At 45.2% G+C, this 26,585-nt stretch overlaps 2 protein-coding genes across 2 annotated transcripts; one reads left to right on the forward strand and one right to left on the reverse strand.

The window, feature by feature from the left end:
• Positions 1–1,571: 1,571 nt before the first annotated feature.
• LOC134015736 (T-cell immunomodulatory protein-like) lies at positions 1,572–4,372 on the reverse strand (the record flags this gene model as incomplete). The annotated part of the gene is made up of 6 exons (XM_062455281.1): positions 4,152–4,372; positions 3,877–3,961; positions 3,594–3,733; positions 2,886–2,943; positions 2,452–2,529; positions 1,572–1,666 (listed from the first exon to the last, which is right to left on the reverse strand). Coding segments are annotated over exons 1-6 (640 nt in total), but the record flags the coding sequence as incomplete, so codon positions are not given.
• Positions 4,373–4,617: 245 nt separating this feature from the next.
• Positions 4,618–26,357, forward strand: LOC134015737 (phosphorylase b kinase regulatory subunit beta-like). The gene is made up of 15 exons (XM_062455284.1): positions 4,618–4,699; positions 5,383–5,487; positions 6,360–6,446; positions 9,166–9,304; positions 11,148–11,247; positions 13,150–13,257; positions 13,762–13,842; positions 15,990–16,105; positions 17,646–17,709; positions 20,429–20,524; positions 21,048–21,245; positions 24,447–24,504; positions 24,670–24,747; positions 25,853–26,011; positions 26,215–26,357. The coding sequence occupies exons 2-15, from the start codon at positions 5,433–5,435 to the stop codon at positions 26,355–26,357; spliced, it is 1,482 nt and encodes a 493-aa protein (XP_062311268.1). The 5' UTR covers positions 4,618–4,699; positions 5,383–5,432.
• The last annotated feature ends 228 nt before the right edge of the window (positions 26,358–26,585 follow it).

Here is a 26,585-nt window from a genome sequence, read left to right on the forward strand (position 1 = left end):
CGGAGGCCAAGGAGCTCCTGTTATTCCGAGACTGGTAGACATTCTACTGTACTGAGGCATGAAGTGAGGTCTGACCCGCTTGTATGCTGCGCCATCTGGATGTTTATGCAAGCTCACAATGTCTGTCCTTGGAACTTGTCTTTTCTTCCTCAAGCTCAGAGCCAGGCTTTAGTTCACCATGCTAATGCGTTTCCTGAAAGACGCGGTCCCGCCTCTCCCCGGCCTGCCATCTTTTGAAAACCAGGTGGCCGGATGAGACACTGAGCTGTGACTCACCAGAGGGCTGTTTCATGCGTGTGGAGCCTCACGCACACTCCCACACGGCAGCTAGCAGCTAGAGACAGCTGTAATTGTAGAGCAGCATTTAGCCAGAGCTACTTCGCTTCCCTCTCAGTTCTTCATGCGCAGCAATTTTCCCCAACAGCTGCATACTTAGGCTTTCTAAATGTGGCATTCATTTATTATTTTTTTACCTGTGCCAATCTGATTGGTGGAGGCACGTACCCACGGCGACTGGGCGCCGTGGGTACGTGCCCAGTTTGGGTTCAGAGAGTTGAGGCTGGGGTCATCCTGCTGTGATCCTGCCCATAAATGTGTGCCTGTGTGTGTGTGCCTGTGTGTGTGTGTGTGTCAGAAAGAGTGAGTACAGGTGTTCAGCCTCCACCTCATGCCTCTGGTTTTGTGTAGATAAATGGACATGGTCTGAAATCCCCTCAGGATAGATAGACAGACACTCCAGGCCCATGGCATCTCCAGCCCCTCACACAGGATGAGAAGCAGAGATAGGCAGCTGGCCGTCCAGTCACTCATCCTGACTGACTGTACCCCGTTCTGCTACAGTATAAATTATTATGACAAGCGGCCACCAACTATTCCTTAATCCAACACTGGGCAAAATCACAAACAACCTCACAACATTGCTTATTATTCAGAAGCAGCATAGAATTCTAACATTTCCAATAAAAGACAACAAGAGAGAGAGAGAGAGAGAGAGAGAGAGAGATAGAGTGGGTGAGAGAGAGAGAGAGACAGAAAGAGCGATAACATACGTATTAATATTCTCTGGTTGAATCACTGCATTCCAGTAAGCAGACTTCCTGAATCCAAAAAAACTACCAGCTGCAGGTACAATAACAAAATCCTGATCTTATTAAGATGGAAATGTGGAGAAAAGTAAAAGGACACTAAGTCTTAGTGGCAGGCTTGTTGGGCAGCATGTCAGTGAATAATAAGAGAGGCAGTACGACGAGAAGAAACCGATTAATTAATTCAGTGGTTAGGAAAATGGGAATTTCTCTCTCTCTTAGTCAACTTGAACATGTTTTGACTCTCAGTGTGAACTTTTCAGCACTACTGTTTGCAGCTGAGGAGTTGGTCTACTGCAAAAAGGAGGAAATATAACTAAAATGATAAATGACAGAGTATTCTAAAGCGGTTAATGTCAGAGAGGATAGAGGATATTCAGGACTGCACACTTGTCTTCTTATACCAGGGGAAAGGTTCAACGACAGACTTTCCCTCAGACTTCAACACTCAGTTGGCCACATCTAGAACTATAAACACTGACTCACCAGCTGTGAAATCTTTGTTCAGGTCGATGAAAGCATTGGAATGGGGGACACGCATATTCACAGGTGAAGCCAAAGCTCTCTGGCATGTGGTGATCCTGGTGTAGCAGAGGACATGAAGACAGAAACTCAAAATAAAGCATTTGTTTGATCATGTTTTGACTTACAATAAAGATTGTTTTTCCATTCATGTATATCAATTCACATCACCTGAAGGTCTTCCCCTCTCTGTACCCCTCACTCTCTGTACCCCTCACTCTCTGTACCCCTCACTCTCTGTACCCCTCACTCTCTGTACCCCTAACTCTCTGTACCCCTCACTCTCTGTACCCCTCACTCTCTGTACCCCTCACTCTCTGTACCCCTCACTCTCTGTACCCATCACTCTCTGTACCCATCACTCTCTGTACCCATCACTCTCTGTACCCCTAACTCTACCCCTCACTCTACCCCTCACTCTATCCCCCACTCTACCCCACACTCTACCCCTCCCCCTCACTCTACCCCTCACTCTACCCCTCACTCTCCCCCTCACTCTACCCCTCACTCTACCCCCCACTCTACCCCTCCCCCCCACTCTACCCCCCACTCTACCCCCCACTCTACCCCCCACTCTACCCCCCACTCTACCCCCCACTCTACCCCTCCCCCTCACTCTACCCCCCACTCTACCCCCCACTCTACCCCCCACTCTACCCCCCACTCTACCCCCCACTCTACCCCCCACTCTACCCCTCACTCTACCCCCCACTCTACCCCTCCCCCTCACTCTACCCCCCACTCTACCCCCCACTCTACCCCCCACTCTACCCCCCACTCTAACCCTCACTCTACCCGTCACTATACCCCTCACTCTACCCCTCACTCTACCCCTCACTCTCACCTTCCAGTAAGATCACAGACTTGAGTGGAACTGTCAGCAGTGATCCCAAAGATGTCTGGAATCATGTCTCCATTGAAACTGCAAGGAGCAATTTGAATAGACTATCAGCAAATGAGTGTCACAAAGCAGAGTGTAGAAAGTTCAGATAATGTGATTTTGTTTCTGTAATGTTACACTTGGATTGAATTGGAGTGGATTGAAGTAGTTACAAAAACAAATTCAATGTGTATTGATTTAGCTTTGCCTCATGTACTTTAACAACACTGATGCTGGCTTCTATTCAAATGTGTATTGTTATGATTTCACATACAGTTATGTAACACCAACACAAGTATTGTTTAGAGAAGAACAGATGTTTTAAGAGTATATTTTTAAAAGACAAATGGTTATGTATTAAATCTGGCAGGAGGACTGTTTACATGTGTATAACTTACTCCATGACAAGAGGCTGATCCACAAATGTTGTGTTAAGTTCAACTCGCATATGTGTGTCTGTGGAGAAGGAGCAAATATCCATATTTCACCATAAAGCCAGAACATATGAATTTGCTACACAGAGATAATGTATATTTAAAAGATCAAGTTTAGCTTTTGATGGTCATGAGACAAAATTGGTTCCCAACTGTATTCAAGATCTTGGATTGTGCAGTACATTTGTGGCTATAAGTTTTGGCAATGACAAATGTTGTGTTTTGCAAAGTTTGCTGGTTCAGTATTTGAGGAAAATGTTTTCACATGTTTCCATAGAATACTGGAATACAATAAGGCACATTTCATATTTTTTAAAGCTTTTTGGGGCGAACATTTTTAATATATGCAAACAGTCCCCTCTTCTACAGCAGTCAATCTGCTCTTAAAATCCAATCAGAATGATAGAGTGATTTCACCTGGCTAGAACTAGTTCACACTTTCCCCTGTGCTGATGATATGACTTACTGAAATTATGTTAGCAGTCATTTTATGCCAAGGCCCAGCAAGCTTTGCAAACACAAAATGTATGTCGCTCCCAATACTTTTGGCCACGGATGTACTCGTTAATGTAGTCCATGGTTTCACAAATCTAAATTAAGCATACAATTATATTGACATAGTCTCAAACCATGTCCAGAAAACGATAAGTGTTCCAGAACTAGGCTGTTTACCCAGGGTTTGGTTGTTTCCCCAGAAAATGAAGACCCTGGTCTCGACTGAAGTTTTGGATGTAAGATGGGCGGTGAGGAGCAAATCCATCTGAGAGTCTCCATCATAGTCACCAGGAACCACACTGGTGATGATGACATCCCTGGAGGACAGACAGAGTATGATCGATCAGTGAACTGATAGACCTGACACAACCACAACCCAAGAGTCTCATATTATTATTATTATTATTAGACATATTATATTAAGGATTAGTATAATACCGAATCCTTGAGTCTAACTTACTTTGGGAGATCTTCCTTTTTGACATGTACTTTGGGCTTGAAGTATGGCACTTTCAAATCAGCCAAAAAAATGACCAATTCAGACTCTGAAAGACACACAGGCTTATTAAAAACGCACAAGCTAATCGTCTATTGTCATGTTAAGTTAAATAACAATGCTAACAAGGATCTACACCTCAAACCTCTATTTGGCAAGGATGATGTAAAATAGCAGTATTAACAAGGAAGTCGTATTTAAATATGCATCTGCGATATAGACATTGTACCAACACTCACGTTCTCGGATGATGAATATGTCTGTTTGTTTATCCGAGTTAAAATCGCCAAACGCAGCCACAGTGCCATAATTTTCCGACCCGAATAGGTCAGTTGTTACATCTTGAAGACCATTAGCAAAATGTTGTCCTGATATATATAATGTAAATGCCAAAACATTTATAGAAAACGTCCACATCCTCATAGCTGTTCAGTTCATACAACACGAACTGAAATACTGCAGTGCACTTTACGGCAGAGTGGAACGTCACTAGCCTTCTCAAGTAGTGTATTTTGATGCATGTAAACAGTTTCATTAAAACACTTGTTACAGTTTACAGCAGTCCAAAATGTCTGCAATGACAGTCTTATACCAGAGACAGGCTCTGCTTATACTCTGTGTGTAATATATTTATTAGGGGGCTAAAAAGTATTGGGAGTGACGTCACTGCAAACGGGGTCTTCCTGATTTACGGCAGTGTCGCTGTGACAGTTCATAGTAAACATGGCAAGCTTGGCAGATGTCGGCTGGAAGATCCTGGAATTTAAAGCCAGATCAAAACGTTCAGGTTTGATACATTTTCATGCATGACACTGCGAAACGTTGGAACATGTTCCGCTGGTTGTTGCTCTTATGTCAATGAAAGCCACGATATAACCGTGTTATTTTGTTTGTCAAACCACTGCAACGGTGGTCACAATCATAAAGGTCAGAGTTATTCGTTTGCAGTACTGAAGCGCTATTTTAAGACTGGACATTAGGTATTGACTCCAAACGATCTTCGTCTTTTGCTGTTCTTGGCAATAACTACTGTCTACAGAATACAGTGCAGCTTCATCAATCTAGATGCTGCAGGCCAACTTGTAGCTTGGCAATGTTTAAAATCATAAATGGATGTATGCTAGGCTTGTAGGTCAAATATCCTAAAACATATGGCCTTGACTGATCAAAACTGTCTCAACTTTAATTCTAATGATTCCATCTGCCTCTGCATACAATCTGTCGTATTTAATTATGTGAATCTCGACAATCCATTAGAATACTATTGTGACTTTCATCTTAATATAATTTAAGCTTTCAGTGTAATCCATATCCATCTATCAAAACAGGAAATTTCCAGTTGGATTGTAATGAGGAATGGGTTTTAATTTGTTGCATGTTAGATACTGTGTCTAACCCCTCCAAACAATTAACTTGTCATTTAATTCTGGCTGTGCAAGTCTGTACTAACTGCATTGTGAATTGCCATAGATCTGATCTAATTTAGCTGAGACGCTTGCCCTTTACATCACCTGTTGAGAATGGCCAGCTCACAGTGTGAGGTATCTGGATCTCCAAGGAAACTCATCAGATATGGTAAGTGTGGTTAAATTAAAGTGCTGAAACTCATTTCAGCATTTTCGACCGAAATATGTTAATGGTCACTGACCATTCTCCTGTTTAAACAATAGCAATCAATGAAAGTGCACAGAAAGAAAATGTACTACAACAATGAAGTACATACCGTCCTTGGTCTTGACCCCAAGAAAGCTAGTTTGTAACTATTATGATACAGCTCTGGCCTTGAACATTATTAAAACAGTATTATTAAAACCTTTTTTTTTTATCACAAAAAAGTGTTTTCAATAGAATTATTTAAACCAATATTTGATTGACTCTAAGGTTTCATTATTATAGTTTCATCCAACTACATAGTGTAGGTCTTTCCATATTGGTCCATTCTATATAAATTAGGAAGTCATGTAATTTGCATATTGGACTATTGAGTCATCTTAAAAAAAGGGGATTGGCTTTGTCCCAACTACTTAAAAACCTGATGAAAATTATGGTAATTTGACTAGAAATGTGAATTTTTCTGTACCTGAGGTATTGACCCGAGGTCAATCCCATTAAAATGTAAATCGCTCCAAAGTTAAATGTGTGTCTGAATGAGAGGCTCCACAGATGGGGTTTCCCCTGGAACTCTGCTTTGAAGAGGACCAAAAATAATGGAAATATATAGTTCCATTATACCCTAAAACGCTCGCTGCTGAGATTTAGGCCAACTGGTGCTGGAGGTTTGGGGTGATATTTGCAGTGAGATGACTTGTTGTGGCTTTTGAATTGGAAACTTGTAAGAGCTTCTAACGGCATGCTCTAATTCATTTGTTTCCCTACGAAACACACAGGAATGATCTGTGTCGTGTGATCTTGGCATGTTGTGCAACTGTGTTTGTGTTCCTTCCCAGGCTCCATCTATGAGCCCCTCAAGTTGTCTGTCCTCCACCGGGAGGACGAGCCTCTCTGGGAGAGATTGGACCGCTACTACAATGCTGGTAGGTTCCCTGTGAAAGTTCTATTTATGTGAATAAACCAATATCTGGATTTCCTTCATGAGTACTTAAATCCTACTTTTAAACCAACTTTATTTGGATGATTTACTATCCAATTATTTGCTAGTTTAAGGATTGCAACTTGAAACAACTTGGGTTGGTTGTTAGAGTTGGGTTGACAGGTGGAAAAAGTTTATGGCTGTTTCAGGAGACATTATAGTTCTAGTATTATGTTCAAGGTTTTCTGTTCCTCTCAGCTTAATATGAGTGTATTGGTGGCCTGGCGGATGCTATTTCCACAGGTGAGTGCATGTTTGGCAGACAGCCCAGTCACAGCTCATTGGTTTGTTGTGATGATGACAGGGCAAAGCGAGGAGGGGGCGTGGATACAGCACAAATTGCATTATTTTCCACAGTTAGACAGAGGAGGAACTTGTGTTTCTCATACTGTGAAATTCAGTTAGTGTCAGCCTACAGAACAGTTCATTGACCTCAGTTTGAGCCATTGTGTTAGTATATTGTATCCACTTGCTAAAACAAGTTTCTCTAACTGATCGTCTTTTCACAAGAAGCAGGGAAGAGAGAGGGAACAGCGGGTGTAGCCCTTTACAGTATCTAAAAATGGATAGAAGTCTGGAAATGCACTTACATAATTCGGTGCTTGCTTCATTTGAGCCGGGGGACAATAGACGGACTGCTGTTATCACCAACACACAACCCAGAGAGTGACTAGACAATTCTGCCTCAGGTGTAAATGACACGGCCAATCCGATGATGTCGGTGATTCTATTACTCCTTTCTACCGAAAAGTGATGGGCAGAGATTGTTGGGGCATTACATAGCTCCTGTGATGCATGCAAACCTTCAAACAATTCTTGAAGAATTCCTGAGATGAGGATATTATGAACGTAACTGTCCCTCGCAGTTCATTTTCTGGATCTCCCGTGTGTCTCTGTGGTTTCTTATTTATGTGGTAATGCGGCCACGCGCCACTGCGTCCGTTCTCTGCTATTTCTCTCACTTGATTATAGACGAGTCTCAGGGCTGCTATCAGCCCCCCTGGCTCCACCAGATTAAGAAATGGGAAAACAAGTTTGATGAGAGGTCTCTCTCTTTTTCTATCCTCCTCCTTTCTCTGTTTCTCTCTCTCTCTCCCTCCGATACATTTCTTTATCCATCATCCGTTCTCTCTCTTTTGGATTCCTCCCTCTCTATTCTTCTTTCCCTCCCTTCAACCCTCTCTCTGTCTCCTCTTGTCCCCTCCCTGTCGGTGCAGAGAAATGCTCCATTGTGAGAAACAGACTGTGTATGTCTGAGGCATTAGCTGTTGATGTAGTGGAACATTAGCTTGATGGATGATAAGGGACCAACTCTAACATCACTTGATTAGCATCCAGAGGATTGTGTGTTTGTGTGTGTGTGTGTTCCGTAATGTGTTTTGTTGTTTAGAGTGAAGGAGAGTAGAGGCATACCATCTTTCACTTTTTCAATCATCCAAGCTTCTTCTTGGCTCAGCTGCACATATAGCCAAGGCCTTAGGGTGTGTTGTTATTTCCCTATAACAATACTGAATTGTGGAACTGTTTCCCTTGAAGAGAATGGAATTGACAACTCTCAACCTTGATGATGTGTGACTACCAACTGTTGAGTTAGGCTACTCTTTTAAAAAACATACTTTCAGGAGAGCAATTGCTTTGACCAGCTCTGTTTAATGACAGTTATTCAAAAAAAGAAAAGTGCCCAGTACTTTCTAGTTAGGTCGGAACTTAATATGTTCCTTTCTATCTCCCAGTAGCCTCAGGGGCAATAGTGAATCCCAGAGGCCAGACCTCTGAGAGGTTTATTAATATTCTGTTTAAGTTTCCCCATCTTCTCTAACACAACCTTGCTGACTTTGCCTTTCTGAGTTGGCCCAACCTCTTACTGTAACAAACGATGGAGCAGAATGGATGTTCCCTTCACTGGTGCTGGCATAATGTGCTGATGAAAAATGAAGTGGTCAGTTCAGACAGATTAGTCATCCATGTGAAGACCTCTGGAGAGAAGTGCTTGTACGTGTTTGTGTGCGTGTGTTTTTGAATGCACGATAAGCCTAATTTTTTTGCTGTGACTTGGAAACATTTTCCCTATCACAACAGAACATGATACCATTGCTACTTTACGGTCCTAGTTAAATTTATGTTAACAAGATAATTAATTAATTGCTGCTACTTTCAGCGACACATTCACTAATTATCAGATTTAATTTGATGCCGGAGCAAAGGGCTTTCTCTTTGTTTTGTTTTTATTTGCAAACTGCCGCTCGTCACCTTGTTCACAGTCGGGTGATTGTGCTGAAGCCCGAGGGGTTTCCTGTCTTTCAACTGTGCATCCGACCTCTTCATCTGATTCCATTGTCTTGTGTTGGTGTTTACCTAAAACATGAGCAGCTAACTGACAGCACAATAGCAAACTGGCTGGCAAAGAATAGAAGCTTCAATCCACGTTGTCTTAATAGATCCCGAAAGACAGACAACATCTCGTCATTACGTATTTACTCATCTAAATTTCAATCAGATCATGAAGTAGTTCCTAGTTGTGGTTTTATAAAAAGGGGGTTTGTGTCTCACTGGTTTCAAGTGGAGCTATACCGTGTTTTTTTTTGACTGACGTGCCACCTCTTTGTCTTTCCCTCCATCCCTCCCTCCCTCCACCCCTAACACAACCAACGTTGTCCATGCAGTGAAGTGCACCATCCTGAACTTTCAGAGCCCCACCACTGGGCTGTTCCCCATCAAGACCTGCTCCAGCTGCAAGGAGGCCAAGGTTCGGGACTCTCTCTACTGTGCTGCCAGCGCCTGGGCCCTCGCTCTGGCTTACAGGTAACAACACACATGTTACACCTGCGCTTCTCTTACTGTTCTAGTCAAGTCATCCTTTGGAAAGGAGAAAAACAATGAAACCCCTCTGCATTCAAATTGAATCTTCCTTCTGAAAATCTCAAAAGTCTGACCCAAAATGTTGGGCCCCACAGTTCTAGAACCACTGTGTTCCACACCTTAACGTCAAGTGATGGAACCCTTCACACACCCTGAAAGGTTCTGTCCAAATACAGTCACCGTTCCTTACTTCCCCCCTCTCATGTCTCTCCTTCTCTTCCTACTCCTGTACTGACACACTCTGTAGGCCCGTTCTTCCTGGGAATGTAAAGCAGGTCACTTATTCTTCTTTTCTCTTCTCATCTCTCCGTCCTTCACATTAAACACGGACGGGGGCATTCTGGGTTCAAGGAGAGATCTTGAAAATCTCCAAATCGCCCTGCCTGGGGATCCACTCTTCCAAGGTGGACCTCACCCTTTCTTCTTAGACCTTGAAAGTAAGGGGTGTTTTTTTTCCAACCATTAAAGCCACACAGTCATGCTTGTGGAGCAGTTTCCCAGGGGAGGAGAGCTGGACTAAAAATAGCACAAGTGAGATGACCAGCGGGGCCTGTTCATCAGTGACGGCCCCTTCCCATTAGCATTGTCACACAGATTTAATTAAGATGATTCCAATCGGACAGCTTCGGCCGAGGACATTACTTACTTATGCTTACCACGAGTATAGAGCCAGTGAGAGGGGAGAAACTGGGTGGCCGACTGGCTGGGAGGGCGGTACTGCAGGAGTTGGATGGATGGATGATCCAGGGGATGGATGATCCGGAGTATTGATGGGTGGATGAATTGATGGATGAAAGACAGTTAAACCGGTGAGTGGATGGATACGTGGGATGAGTGAGGTGCTCGGTTGAAGGGACGAAAGAAAGGAACGACGGAAGCAAAGTAGCCAGGGTACTGTAGCCAAGGTAACCACGGTGTTATGGTTTGATCAACTGGCTGGTGGACCCAAATGCATGACTCGAAACACAAAGTACGATTGCCGGATTTATTGAGAAGGATGGGTCTGAAACCGGCAGAGAGCTAGAGATGACGTACCGCAAGTCAGGAGCCGACAATAACACATCTAGTTGAAGCGTTGAACTGGTGATGAGTGACTGGAAAGCCGGCGTTGAAATACTGTGGTGCTGATGAGGGAATGAGCTGCAGAAGTGACCATTACACAGGAGGGATGGAGAATGTGGGCAGGAGTACCGGAGCCTGGAGCCAACACCTGAGGAAACGAGCAAGACAAAAACCTGGCCCGGATCAGGCTGGGGACGCAACACAAGGCATTGCTAGAAAATACGTTTTGGGACAACATACTGTAAATGCTGTTGTTGTTGTTTTTCTCATCATTTCATCTTCTGGTGTCTAGAGGCTATCATAATAATGCTGTTATAATTCATGGAAATGATGCACTGTCTGTTCATTATCCATAATGATAGAACCCTTTGAATAATTTTTCAAATACCTCTTTGATGGTACATCAGAGTGGACCTGCGGTGTCCTTGTGTATGCTCTCTGTTTGAATACGGCCATTAGTGAAGGATGCAGCTTCTACGTATGTCATTGAAGCCAATTCTGCTTAACTCAGTGTTCCACACACTGTAGATATCCAGGTATGCAGTACCGCAGGCCCCGTGAATATTACAATAGTAGCAGTTGTAAGCATAATCCAAAAACAAGTGCATCACTAAAAGTAAAATAAATGTAATATCCATAGAATTGTTTCCACATAAAACATTCCCATTGCTGGTTTTGTTCATTTGAACTCTCACGGTCCTATCCGCTCTGTCGCTGTGTGCAGGCGTATCGATGACGACATGGGCAGAACCCACGAGCTGGAGCACTCTGCCATCAAGTGCATGAGAGGGATCCTCTACTGCTACATGAGACAAGCCGACAAGGTGAGTCCGGAAACTTCTCGAATCAGAACGATGAAGGTGAATGACAAACAGGAACGCTTCTAGCATCCAAACCACGGAGGAGAATTGACGTTCTAGCCTGTCTAACCTCTTGTATGAAGATCTGCCGGTACCAGGGACCTGGCTAGGTTGAATACATCATAAAAGGCCCCAGGGACATCTGGTGTGGTGTTTCTTGGAGCAGCCTTATGTGCTCAGCGTAATAAGGTTTTTCCTGATACTAGGATTGTAAACTGCCATGATGCTTCAATTCATCTAATTCTTTGTCCACTGAATAATGGCCCCTCTATCTCGCAAGTACCAGTATGTAGACCACAGTAGAATGTAAATAAGACATTCATGCTATTGTAGTTCCAGAGCATCAACTTTGTAGAACAAAGTGTTCTTAAGCCGCTGTATTTGTATTTTACGCTGCAGCCTGTAATTGCAGATCTCGTTTGCCTTCGAAATTGTTCTGTTTCATTTACCCCTGACCTTGACGACCTAATTTAGAGGAAAGCTTTTCCGTGTCTTAATTATAATGCAGCGTTTATACAGTTAATTACACAGTGCAGCGCTCATTAATGGCCTGTCTCTCCCGCTCCCGGAGAACATGGCGTTTTTAATGGACCTAAGGTAGAGGGGGACCGCGAGGCTAATACAGTAGCGCTCACTGTCTCCCTCAACTTAACCCCGGAGACGCAGCCCGAAAAGGAGACCAGAACATTTGAAGTAAACAGGAGCTCACAGTGACTGTGAGACCAGATGGGGCGATAGGGACTTGTTATAAAACCTGTGTACATTACGACGCAGCATCGCCGTTGGGTTTGTGACAGCCCTCGGACCTGGACGTGACTCTCGTATGGTCTGAGAGAGACCTAACAGCGCCTCGTCGCACGAGAGGCATTCCGCACCACCTCCATTACGTTCCAGAAGCCGTGAGGATCAGCAGCTGTGCATGTTCAAGTGTCATTGCTTCGCATTTTTGTTTGTACCGACACTGATTGGATTGCACAGTGCGCTGGTAGAGCTGGGGAGTGAGATTGAGGTGGCTCTCCAACCCTGTCGTGGGTGCTGTGCCTGGACTGGGTACATACTGGGTGTGGTCTGGGCCATCTCTCAGAGCAGACACATTGTTCAGCTGTGTCAGCTAGGGGTACCACAGTGTACAGTAGATCTGGGACGGGGGTTGTGCCCTGTGACATGACTATAGAGAAAGGGACGGGGGAACGGGGGAGGAGATGGAGAGATAAGGGGAAAGAGAGAGATGGGTGGAAAGATAAGGAATAAGAGAGCGGTAGAGAGAGTTGGGGAGGTGATGAAAGAAAAACATATTGAGAGGGAAAGGAGAGATGAATGATGAAATATGCTAAATGGGCCACCTTTTAATATGTGTGTGTGTGCGTGTGCGCGTGTGCGCGTGTGCATGAGACACAGAGAGATCGAGAGCCCTGTGGACTATCCATGCTCCATGCCAGTGTTCTCCTCACTTACCTTTGTAAGGAAAGGATTAATAATGAAACACCTGCCTGCTATGTGTTAAGGGGGTATACATCTTTCATGGGCTGATTCCCCTTTGTTTACCCTTACTTTCTCTTCAACACTACCTACCTACCTACCAACCATTCTACACTCAAAAATACACACACCTCTACCCCATGCTCCTTACTCCACCCCATGTATCCCTCTGTCTTTATACTGTCTCTTCCCTGTCTTCAATGTCTTTTTTATTGATTCAATGTCTCCCTTCTGTCTACGTTGTGTTCCACTATCTACTTCCTATCCTAATTCCCCCCCCCGTTTCCTCCCTGTTTCCCCCCCTGTTTCCTCCCCATTTACTCCCCGTTTCCCCCCTGTTTCCCACCCCTGTTTCCTCCCTGTTTCTTCTTTCCCTCATGCTCACAGGTGGAGCAGTTCAAGCAGGATCCCAGCCCCTCCAAGTGCCTCCACTCAGTGTTCAACGTCCACACAGGAGACGAGGTCCACAGCTACTCTGACTACAGTCATCTCCAGGTGCCCCACACTCCCCCTGCCTGTCCTTCACCCTCTGCATTCATCCTCTGAAATCCCTCTCATAGAGACCTCATAGAGGCTCCATCTGTACTGCACTCTCTCTTAGACATGGCCTGTATCTTCATGGCAATCCGATGATGAATTGTGTACAAAGAGCCTTCATTAATTCATCAATGCTATTGACAAACTCACAGTGTATATAGAAACCCATCAGTTATGTCTTGCCGATCAATAGTGAATATTTCCAAAGGCCACCCCATACTGGATGGTGCTCGGACATTCTCTTATAGGTTCTCCCCTACCAGCTTATGTGTGTTACCTCTCTCTGTGTCTCTCTGTGTCTCTCTGTGTCTCTCTGTGTCTCTCTGTGTCTCTCTGTGTCTCTCTCTCTCTCTCTCTCTCTCTCTCTCTCTCTCTCTCTCTCTCTCTCTCTCTCTCTCTCTCTCTCTCTCTCACACACACACACTCATCCACTCTCTCTCTCTCTCTCTCTCTCTCTCTCAGATTGATGCTGTGTCTCTGTTCCTGCTCTATATGGTTGAGATGATCTGCTCTGGACTTCAGATCATCTACAACACTGACGAGGTAGGCACAGCTTCCACCACCCAGTGACCTTTCACTCCTCACTCAGGAATCCGGCCACTGCAACACCGATACACTGTCGTCTAGTCGTGCCAGCTTTAAAAAAGGGCTATTGGGAGCACTTGAACTAAATTAATTCAGACATTTACTTTATAGTCTGTTCATTAAAAGCTTTACTCACAGGCGCGCTGCGTGTGTGTGCGCGCGATGTGTTTATGTGTGTAAAATTGTTGCCTTTGGACGGGAAAGCTTTTGTTTATACAGAGGTGTTGGGCTTATCTTCAAACGTGGAGCTGTTTTATTACATTACGCCACAGCACAATTACAGTCCACACTCACTTTGTTTGCATAAATGAGACCCCCCACCACTCCACCCCCCTCCCCCAATAGCATTACCCCTTCTCTCCCAAAGGCAAACACATTGGGGATGTAGCTGTTATGGGTCCAGTCCTATTTGGGTTGCAGACTTCATTTGCATGTTTAAACAGTGTTTATTGGCACTGTGTAACACTATTATCCTGCATGAACGGGAAACAGGCAAGCGTACTCTCTTCGCCTGTATTAATCACCATCAAAACAAACAGGAGCGAAATCAAAGTGGATTCAATTAGTGCTATTGCTCAGTTCAAACTGGCCCCAAACTCTGTTCAATTCATTTTAAAAAGCAACTTTATGTTTTGACAGTGTTCATCTAATGCTTTTTGCAAAATGGATGGTTGAAAGTGAATACCTGATTCATTTCCCCAGAAATGTACAGTGTATTTCGCTCTGAAATACATTATGTAATGAAAAGAGGCAGTCTTTTTCCGTCCGGAATGTGCGTTTGTGTGTGTTAGTGTGTGTGTGTGTGTATCTTAATGTGTGCATGCAAGTGTGTGGGCATGAGGGAAGATAGACAGGGGCAGTGAGACAAGTGTGGAGGAAGATGAGAGCTGCATTGCTGCTAGGCAGTAACATTCATTAAGATACTATTAAGATACTACACAGCTGTGTGCACATTAAGCTCTTCATTGGGAAAGAAGAGACAGAGTTGTTGCAGGCTCTGTACTTCCTGGACTTTCTGGCTCGCATGAACCTACTTTAGGGCCTTCTCTCTCTTTGTGGTTTCAGACCTCGTTTGTCACATGATATACCCTCTCGTCTCAATTCTGCCTCTCTTAAGGACTCTTTATTGGCATGGTTTTGACAATTCTACTTTTCATTTTCATATGCAGTCGTCTAATACGGTTGCCATGGAAGTTATTCACGTCTGTCTTAAACAAATGAAAGAGCAGACATGTAAAAACTTGTGTTTATGTGTTCAGAGAGAGGGGGGCAGTGTTAACGCGTGGTTTATAAAGTTTTGTCAAGACCCTCACATATTGATTCAAGGATTTCTTGCAATGGAAATATGGCAGGATTTCCCTTTAGCTGAGTGGTTCTATTTGGGGAAAACTCCCTGCCTTGGAGCAGCTAGCATAGCACTCATACATACAATAACAAGGCTGGGAGCGTTGGATACAAATCCTCTGTTGGACAGAGAATCAAATCAAACTTAGTGTATTGCGCTTTTTGGAAGCAAAGTCAAAGTCTTCACAGAGAGCCACAGCTCAGCATCGATAACCAATCTAAACCCCCCAAAAAACAAGGAAAAAAAAAACGATTAACTCAGAGAGAAAGATGGAATAAGGAGCAGTTCAGTGAGGGATCCCCTCCTCCAGAGAAGGTCGAGGACACAGAAAGATGCAGACGATAGCTGGAGACCAACGGATTAAAATAAAGTTCACAAATCAATAGTGAGTCACACACGAGCTGCCTTGCAGAGCATTACCACGTTGTGTACCAACAGAATGCAGAATACATGATGGAGGAGTTGTGGATTGTGGAGGGTGTGCAGGTACGTAGCGATGCATGACGTGTGTGAATGTGTATCGGGGGCCGTGAATGCCTACAGTATTTATGTCCCTGAAAGTATAAAGTCCTAGACCTTCAGTCAACACACCTGCAGTGATTGTGAGTGACGTCAGCTGATGACATGACACGCAGCCCGAGTGCCATGCCAGAACTAGCTAAGCCCATTACTATGTGTCAAGATATGTCTGTCTAAATGGATTTGCTAAATTATTTATTTAAAACTGCCCCTGTGTGTGTTTGTGTGTGTGTGTGTTTAGGTGTCTTTCATCCAGAACCTGGTGTTTTGTGTGGAGCGGGCTTACAGGATGCCTGACTTTGGGATGTGGGAGAGGGGCAGCAAGTACAACAATGGGAGCACAGAGCTGCACTCCAGGTTAGGATGATGTCTCTCTCCTTCCTTCTCTTCATGGTTCCTTCTCCATCTCTCTCCCTCTCGCATACACACACTCTGTTTGGCGTGCCAGTGCAGAGCTTGTCACTTGTACAGACCGTTCCGTTGTTTCTTCTTCAATATCTTGATAATGATTTTCCATTTCCTCTAAACCTTATCTTAAGAAAATGTTGTTTTCCCTGAAGTAACCAGGCCTGCTGTCAGAGATCCACCCAGACCGTCGACATCAGTGATACAATTAGAGTAAACATGTTGCACATCTGTACAGCAAAATGAAATGATTTACCTCATATTATGCACTTCTGGGGTCAGGCATAGCTCAGAAACCATGACCTCGTAATATTGTGTTCTGATTAAGAATGATAAAAAATACTATGCATATTACATGAGTACTGTTAAAGAATGATTGTGTGGGAAGGGTTCATGCTTAACATGTCATATTTGTATTGATCTAAATGCAGAATCATGCAGATCTATGCACACTAGCATTGAGGAAACAGATGTGACATAAACTTCATGCGCCTTAATGTTGATAGTTGGTAGTTTTGACTTAATGTGGCTTGGTGTCAGATGGAAGGCGGGTATACACTGTGGACAAACAAGCCCTGGGAAATGTAAAATGGCTGCCATTATGAAACAGTACTCGGTTTCCTTATGGTGTTGCATTTATGCAACAGAATTTTCCGGAACACCATTGTTTTTCTCATTTGAAACTGGAGACACACACATTTGCAACAACAGCTTCTCGTTTTTGACCTATTTGCATCAACCTCAGGATTGTTTCTATTTCATCATTCTCTTTCTTACTGTTTCCACATCTGTTTCTTCCCACAAGCACAGAGACTGACAGCTTGTAGTACTATGTCCAGGCAGACGTACTCTGAAAATCAATAGGCCTTCACAGAACTCCATGTAGTCTGATTGAGATCATTCCTGTGTATTGTGCAGGAGTGGTAGCTAGTGGTGGTTGGAAGCTTTTCAGAATCCCCCCCCCCCTTCAGTCATCAATCACATGGTTTCAAACTGGTTTTGATATTAGCATTATCTTGCCTCCGTGACCAGGATTCCCACACAGTGAGCTGCAGTACCAAGAAGAGTAGGAGAACCATAATGGAATAGATGCATGCAGAGAACACAGCCCTCCCAGTGAGAAAGGCATTCTGGTGGCCTCAATAGAAAGCTATTATATAGACTGAAACCTCTCATTCTGGAGAGGTCTGATGGATGCTCTCAGCAGCTCCTGCATTACAGGTCTTATATATCTGGTCAAATGCATCATACATGTGTTGTCTGCAATAATGAAGGTCATAAAACTACCGCTTTAAATATTTATTATACGTTATGTGTGACATGCCATATTCTTTTATATGAACAGTTTTGAGCCGTTGGTGGAATAATGACAATTTCAGCGGGCTCGTTTCTCAGGTTGTGCTGACATTTTTATTTAAATGGTGTCTCTAACTGATCCTGGGGTATGACCATCATATAATTCTCATATTGGTCTCTTTTATGTCTCTTTCAGTTCTGTGGGAATGGCCAAAGCTGCACTGGAAGCCATCAATGGATTTAACCTCTTTGGAAACCAGGTAGATATCAACCTTTCCTAACAGGACATTCTGTATCTGTCTGCACCATCCTAAACAACGTTTAATAAATAAAGAAAAAGAAAGTTTTCTGAATTGATTAAAAACCCTAACCCTCTCCTACCCAGGACAAAAGCCCAAGAACTCTTAAGTTTTGCACTTATGAAGTTCTTCTACAAAAGAGTACTTGGTACTCCAGTACACATTGTGAGACTTGATTTGTATTAAAATATGTAATGTGCTATTGCAACAGAATTCTTCAGCTGGTTATGGCTGCTGCAGATCCTTACTTTAATGACTGCTAAAGATATAGAGTGCACCAGTAGGTAATGCAATCCAGATGACTTGATGTTGTGATCAGTATGGTGTCGCTATGGTTTATATTTGAGTGCCTTCATCAGTCTCTTGATTGAGTTTGGTTGTGTCGTTTCTGAGGACGTGACATGCATTAGCCTCCCTGGTAGTTTTCTGGAGATCCCATTTCACAGATTTCTTGCTTCAATCTGGAATCCACCATTAGCAGGATTCATTTGTTTTCGTTTGGTTGCCGGGGGATGAAAAGCCAGGAGGGAACATTCATTACGTCTGCTAATGGATTGGAAAAGTGAAGACTTCCACTTAGCTGTTTTATTCTCCCACCAACACGATGGTTTCTCTCCGTTCATCTGCATGACAAGATACTTTTCCAAAAACGATAACACCACACGAGATAAAAGCCTAGACTTACAAACAAGCCTAGTCTGCGTATGTGTGTATCCATGCTATTATTATGAGTCGTGGAGAATTCTGCTGGCAGTGAATACTGGCTACTGTATATGTTGAACATCCCTGCCCCTGGCTGTGGATGTGGTAGGGAGTTGCTTTCAGTATATGAGGAGCTTGCTTGTTGTGGAGTAGTTTTGTTGCTGCTGTGTTTTTAGGTGTCTCCTATTAGCGTGTGTGTCTGGGGCTGCCCTGTGTCTCTCAGTGGAAATGGGAGAGCTGTGAACCATCACCCAGGTTATTAATGATCTGTATCGGCCCTGATTTCCCCTCAGACTCTGCCTCCCAAGACAGGCCTCTATCTATACCCGTGCACTTGATTTAACCCCCCCTGTCAGCACTGCGTGAGCGTGGCTCCTCTGACTCGCGGCTGAGTCTGTTCTAGAAGATCCTCCAAGTTGGAGTAGTTGCCGTATCCAGCCTGGTTGTCAGATGAGCTCACAGGTCCCTGTGAGGGCCGCCCTGCTGTCACAATCACTCTCATCCCACAAGCCACTGCAGTAGGCAGTAACACACAGGGAGGACTGTTGATCCACCCTCCAAAGGCTGAAAGCTGTGGGTAGGCCTCGTTGAGATGTGGACCTGGTCTGTTCATCCATAATACATGGCACATGCATTAGAAAGAGCTTAGGGTGTCAGAGTTAAAATCAGCTTTCCTGTTAGTCTTGTTGACAGATTGAAGCCGGAGGTCTGTTCATCTAACGAAACATCAGTTTCCCTAAATGACTTTGGGAAAACTGATATCTTCTGTGAGGGGGCAGTGGGCAGGTGTGTGTGTGTGTGTGTGTGTGTGTGTGTGTGTGTGTGTGTGTGTCGGAGAGAAGTAAAGAGAGAAAACATTAGCTGGGGGGCATGTGTGTTAGGTGTTTGTGTTAAAGAGTGGGCTGGTGTGTGTGTGTGTGAGGGAAGTGCGTAGGTGTGTGAGTTGTGTGTTTGCGTGTGTAGGAGTGAAAGCGAGAGATAAATTGGATGGGGCGCATGTGTGACAGAGAGTGTGTGTGTGTGTGTGTGTGTGTGTGTGTGTGTGTGTGTGTGTGTGTGTGTGTGAGAGAGAGAGTACGTGAGAGACAGAATGGCGAGTGCGTTGTGGATGGATAGAGAGACAAGCTAACCGATAATAGCCTGTGTCGTTGTGATTGGATGACTCTTCATGGCTGAAGTCCTCCCACACTGTGCTCAGAAACCCACCAGCAGTGCTTTTTAGGCTGCTACCTAGAATACCAGCCTGGATGTGGCCTGATGTTTGGGTTGTGTAAGAGCTGGCGGGGTCCCTCTGTGTTTACTGTTTCTGTGGAAGCAGTTTGATCTGTGGAGGTGTGAGGGTGCAGGCTTTTAGAGAGCGCACATCTCTGGTTTTCAGAGTGCTCCGACTATTTAAACATGATCAAAGGATCATAGGATGATAGAGATGGGTGGTAGTTTTTCCCGTGTATGTGGTATGGTAAGTGCGGATAAGTGTGTGTGATTGTGTGCATGCGTGTGCGTGCGTGTGTGTATTTGTGTCCTATATGTGTTTGGGGACGTCATGGGTGTTTTGCATTTTGCGTCCTGTAGTGGCAGGGTATGGAGATGGCACAGACAGCTGGCGTGTGACAGGCCAGGATCATGCCACGCTGGGCGCTGCCAGGAGCTTTCAACAATGCCAGGCTGGGCCTGGCACCAGTCATGAGGCTCAGCAGCAATACAAACACACACACATACATACACTGACAGACACACCCAGACAGACACACCCAGACAGACACACCCAGACAGACACACCCAGACAGACACACCCAGACAGACACACCCAGACAGACACACCCAGACAGACACACCCAGACAGACACACCCAGACAGACACACCCAGACAGACACACCCAGACAGACACACGCAGACAGACACACCCAGACAGACCAGGCTTTTAAGCCACGGTCAGAAGTCCATCCAGAAGGTTCTAAGGATGCGTGTCTCCTGCAGGGCTGTTCCTGGTCTGTGATCTTTGTGGACCTGGATGCCCACAACAGGAACAGACAGACCCTGTGTTCCCTGCTCCCACGAGAGTCCAGGTCCCACGTGAGTCTACACACACACGCACACACACACCTGCCGAACCTTTTGTCCAACACACACAGTTTTAAAGAGTGCAAAAGACAAATAGCTGCTTGTCAATAGTGTATGAGTTTTGAGTTGAGTCATTTAGTGTAAGTGTCGTTCAGAAAACCAGACTGTAATGGTAGTGAGAGGTGGGATGGGGGAAAGTTGGAAGAGGTGGTGGTGGTGGTGGGGGGGGGGGGGGGGGACATGGCACCTGTCAACGATGTCGAAGTCTCAGTAGTCGAATATGTTATTGACTGTCAACCATTTGAATGAAAAGTGAAGTGTCCATTAGAGCTGTGAGTGGTTCTCTTAATCACTTAATCAACTCTACTGCCCCTGCCTCGCTCCCTTCGCCTCTCCTGTGCCCACTCTTTCCAGAAGTTCATAGAATTCCCCCTCTGTAACAACATTTCAAACAGACAAAGACACGATGTAAAGCCATATGTGTGCAGCATCACATCCACGGCCTCTCCACATCCCTCCCCCTGACCCCTGCCAGAACACAGACGCCGCCCTCCTGCCCTGCATCAGCTACCCGGCCTTCGCCGTGGACGACGACGCCCTATACAGCCAGACGCTGGACAAGGTGGTCCGCAAGCTGCGGGGCAAGTACGGCTTCAAGCGCTTCCTGCGCGACGGCTACCGCACCTCCAACGAGGACAAGAACCGGAGGTACTACAAACCAGCTGAGATGAAGGTAGGACGTCTCCCCTCCCAGACCCGTCCTGTCCTGGTGTCTGTCCTCCCCTCCTTTACTGGTCTGACTGGTATGAGCCCGCTAGTCACTCGAATGGCACGGTACAGTGGCTTATTAGCTTAGCTCTGGGCATTAGACGGCATCTAAACACCTGGTACTTGAACCCTGATTGAGCCAAGGCGAATAGGACGTCCCTGTTCATTGGAGAATCTGTCTGATCCGTCTGAACATGTCTGAACATGTCGGTTATGACGTCCAGGGCCAGGCAGGGACCTGGCATGTAACCCCCAGACTCCCTCACCCCATCTGTGTCGGGTGCATTTAGAGGGATGTGATCGGTCTATGGTTCCGAAAGGCAGCCTAGGTGGATTATGGGTAGGATGAGTTTGACACGCGTCCTCGTTCCTCTGCCTGAACTATTGCCCTTCCTCCTCCTAATCCCCCCTCCTTGCATCAAGAGGAGTGTGACATTAGAAGGTGGTCCCTGTGGGACCCCCCCTCCCCCACCCTTCATCTCATCCCCTCCGAAGGCTTATTCACTTTCAGAGAGACGCGAAGCAGGGTACAGCTATTTAACACAGGGCAAACCACAGCATTAGTCTGCTCATTCAGATTGACCCCCCAGAATTAATGAGCTGGGAGAGAAAGAGGGAGGGGTTGGAGAGGGGAAAGAAACAAGGAGAGAGGAGGGGGGGGGGGCAAGAGAAAGAGAAGAGATGGGGATACAGAGAGGGACAGAGAGCAAGTAGAGCGCTGTACTGTAGAAGGAATGAAAGATGGGGTGAGTGGAATAACACAGGCAGAGAGGACTCGATGAGGGATGGACATAGAGGTGGAGGGGCGAAGAAGTGGGTCTGGAGAGCGAGGAGGGTGCATGCAGTGGTACTGGATGTAGAGAAGGAAAGGGAGATGAAGAGGGTTGTTTTAGAGGGCACCGTCAGGTAACGTAGAGAGATAAGCCGAGACGCTCACTTAAACATTCATCATCCGAAAAATGTAGGTGCTACATCCGCCGTTCAAATTTAGCTCCTCTCTAGTAAGAGCTATGAAGGCGTGGGAGCTTCAACTGATGAATAATTCCTGGTCTTTTCGACATTCAGCGAGCCGTGTTACATCGCTTAGAATTACACGTGCAGTTGCGCAACATCCCCCTGCCTGCCTTCCGACATGTCTTTGTCAAAATAGACTACATTTAAAGATACGTTTATCATGGCTTCCACACACAAATTCGAGCCCAGTTAGCTGTCCCCAGTCCTTAAGTACAACACTGTGAGGCTAGTATAGATGCCTGATCCAGGACCAGCAGACAGGAACGCTAGTCCTTCTCCATCCGTCATGCTGTACCCAGCAACAATAGACAGACACAGTTTCACACGAGAGTATTGATTTCGTGTTCACACCGTTTAGGAACATAGTTCTTGACATATTTTCCTCTTTTTGTTTCTATACCCGTTAAAGACAGACAGAGAGAGAGAGAGCAAGCTGGCATATGATGACCAGTTTTACCAATCTATGGGGCAGCTGAGGCATAGGTCTCCTGGGATCTCTCTTTGTCTCTCTCTCTCTCTCTCTCTCTCTCTCTCTCTCTCTCTCTCTCTCTCTCTCTCTCTCTCTCTCTCTCTCTCTCTCTCTCTCTCTCTGTGTCTCTCTCTTTGTATCTCTCTCTCTCTGTCTCTCTCTCTCTCTCTCTCTGTGTCTCTCTCTCTGTATCTCTCTCTCTCTGTCTCTCTTTCTCCACCTCAACACCTCTCAAGAACAACATTTTGGGCCTTATCTCCACTGGGGCAGACCATAAGCCTGTGCACTTTCACACTCCATAAACAATGCAAGTCCTCCACACACACACACACACACACACACACACACACAGGCTGCGCTAACAGACTTACAGTACATGATAATCTGCATTTACTCTACACTGGGTTTGATAGTGAAGCAATCACTTGTATGAAACCTTGATGAAGTACAGTGAAACATATGAACAGATAAAAATAATGATACATACTGATGCTGACTGCTGAATGATATGAAAGCTGTGATTTGGGGTCTGATAACCCTGACTTTCCGCCATATAAACCCCTAACTGCAGCTCAGGGAGAGATGGTGTGACCATTCCAATTAACTGCCTTTATTTCATTAAACTGTAATCTCTCTCCTATCTCTCATTGCCATGGAGATTATGGACGACAGAGATGGGGGGGGGGGGACAGAGATAGCTAGATCTTAATTACATTTTCAGGAGGGTTTAGAGAGAGCCATTATTATACGCCCAGCTTGGAGAGACTAACACAGTGTGGCCTCAGGTTAACCTGAGAGGAACATTGAGTCGTTGGTGGACAAACCAGATCGAGTGATTCTTCCAGTATAGCAATTTGAGGAGAATAACCCTCGGTCCTTTCAGTCAGGGTTCATCTATCCACGTTGAGATGAAACATCCTCTAATGAAGACACTTATTTGTGTGTGTGTGTGAGTGTGTGTGTGTGCGCGCGTGTATGTGTGTGTGTGTGCGCACATTATAGAAATAGTTAACGGAGGTTCACACGTCCCTGATCAAGTGTGTGATGGGTGAGGATCTCCTGGGTCACATGATCAACACCTGAACAGGCTGGATATGCTAATTAGCATATCCACCTGTATTTGTCAAGCTCCCTCGATGACTACAATTCCCAATTGAATGATTGGATTCAATACGTTTCACTTTCGAAACATCTCCTCGTGTGGGTTGTTTTTCTCATTTCAAACCCTGATGATTTATGGTTTCTGATCGGAGGAGTTCAGAAGTGTGTTTGTGTGTGTGTGTGTGTGCAGGAGTGTTTGTGTGTGTGTGTGTGTGTTATATTACAGTGTATAATAGAGTTTCCGGTTGGATGAGTTCTGTACATCAGTTAAACTCCTTGAATTGAATATCAGCCTTAACAGTCATAAAATGTATTAGTTTTTGTTATTAGTGTGATGAGACATTCCATTATACATAACATATGGACTATGTGCTTCCTCACATGACTGGACAATGTACAGTGAATATTAACAGAATGCTTACTCATTGATACAAGAAGGAAAATAGATTTGGGGATCTAAATACATTAGCTAGATCAACTGCTATATCAACTTGCAAGCAGGCAGATAATTGGCTTGTCAAGGCAGTTTTTTTTTCCGGCAGAGATGACTTTATGAAAATCGAATCTTGTTTTCCCTTCCAGCTTTTTGATGGGATTGAATGCGAGTTTCCCATATTCTTCATCTACATGATGATCGATGGTGAGTTCCCCCCCATCAATAATGCAGCAAATGACATCATTAAAACGTTTTGACCTCCTTTTCTCAGGTTTTTATTTAGATAGCAGTTACAATCTTTCCCTTGGTGTGTGTGTGTGTTTACGTGTGTGTGTTCTGTTGATGTTTGTGTGTGTGTTTGACCTCTAGGTGTGTTCAGAGGAAATAAAGCCCAGGTGAAGGAGTATCAAGGTCTGCTGGAGCCAATCGTCTTCCAGAGTCATGAGGGTTAGTTCCTCTCATCCTTATCTGAGGGATGTTAATTATACAAACACGCACACAATTTAGTATGTGTGTATTACAAAATACACACTATACCCTTACCTCCACACACCTACAACAAACTTTCCTCCACACAAAGACACACGCTCACACTGACAAACCACTTAATTACTATCTACTCCTTAAATGCACTCAGGGGGGTCACATCAGGCTCCTTTACAGCTTGTTTCTCAGGTGAATGGTGACAACTGTTATTTTCTCATTACTCTTAGAATAGCGATCCCCACACTGAGTGTCAGCTCCACTGACCCTTATACATCCTGAGCAGCAAAGCTGTCTAGTGACAGAGCCTCTCCTTCCAGGCTGGTTTCTAAACCTCTCCAGGTCTGCTCAGCCTGTGTTGTCTGAAGCCAGTGTGGGGGGTGGGGGGGCCTTAATGTTGCGGGGCGGCAGGGACGGACTGGGAGTAAAAATAGGCCCTGGACATTGATCCAGACCGGCCCACCAGAACCGGCCCCCGTATACGCCACCACAGCTGCCCTGCTGACGCATGCACATTCTGTGATTGATGTGATGCTAGTTCGGGAGTTTGATACTTAATGCGAGCGCGCACATTTTTGGGCCTTTATTTGAGCGCAAAATAGTTGAGCTGTATGTAAAATAAACATAGCCATTGGTTTTACCAATGTTCGTAGCCATAACATTGGTAAAACCTTGTCTAGTGAAGGTGATGTCTTTTTTTCTCTTAATTTTTCAGCCCCACCCTTACTTTTCTTAGCCTGGTTTTACATTGTTATTCTTCTCCAGGTGCTCCCGATGGCCAGTCCGCTACTGCGGGGCTGGGCCGCAGTGGTGGATTTTAAAATTATTATTTAAAATTCTCGTGCTGTCAGGGGGTGCTGCAGCACCCCTAGTTCCCATGGCCATGGGGTTATGGTTCACTTTCAGTGAGCAGAAGGAACAGCTTCTCTCTTGGTTGGCTGTGTGGTGTGTGTTTTGGCGGTGTGTGTGTGTGGACTTGCCGTGTCCACTACTTATCTAGGTAGGGCTAGACTGGGATCCCTCCACATGATACAGCTGCAGAGTCCTTGTGTTGTGTGTGTGACGGCAGGCCATGCGGTGATCCCTAAGTACTACCACGTTCCCGCTGACTTCGTGGACGCGGAGCAGAAGAAGCACGGGAGCCAGAAGCGTTTCCCTAGCAACTCGGGCCGTGACGGGATGCTGTTCCTGTGGGGCCAGGCGCTTTACAACATCGCCAGACTGCTGGGTAACCCATGCCAACCCACTCTCTATCTGCCTGTCTGTCTGTCTACCTCTGCAGACCTGTCTGTCTGCCTGTCTGTCTGTCTACCACCCTACTGTCTGTCTGCCTGTCTGTCTGTCTACCACCTTAATGTCTGTCTCTCCGTCTTGTCTGTCACACGACTATGTGTATTTCTAAACTGACCTGACCTTTTTGTGTCTGTCCAGTGGATGAGCTGATCAGCCCTAAGGACATCGACCCTATTCACCGCTACGTCCCTCGCCAGGACCAGCGCAATGTCAGCATGAGATACTCCAATCAGGTGACACATCCACCACCACCTGACCCTCTTTGGCCCATTCTCGCGTGAATAGGAGTGATTTTTGAGGAAGAGAGGCATAGTGTATTGTGAAGCAAAGACAGAGAGATCATGAACGTACATAATTTACCTTCGGTTTTGCTTTTGTCCTGTGAGAATCATCTAAGTGAAAACACTGGCTCACTGCTTTATTCATGATGCTCCCGCTCTGTTCACAGTTTGAACCTTACTCCCGTCTGTCTGTCTGTCTCTCTCTCTCTCTCTCTCTCTCTCTCTGTC

This window comes from Osmerus eperlanus, unplaced genomic scaffold (genome assembly GCF_963692335.1).
Source record: "Osmerus eperlanus unplaced genomic scaffold, fOsmEpe2.1 SCAFFOLD_284, whole genome shotgun sequence".
Taxonomy (NCBI): Eukaryota; Metazoa; Chordata; class Actinopteri; order Osmeriformes; family Osmeridae; genus Osmerus; species Osmerus eperlanus.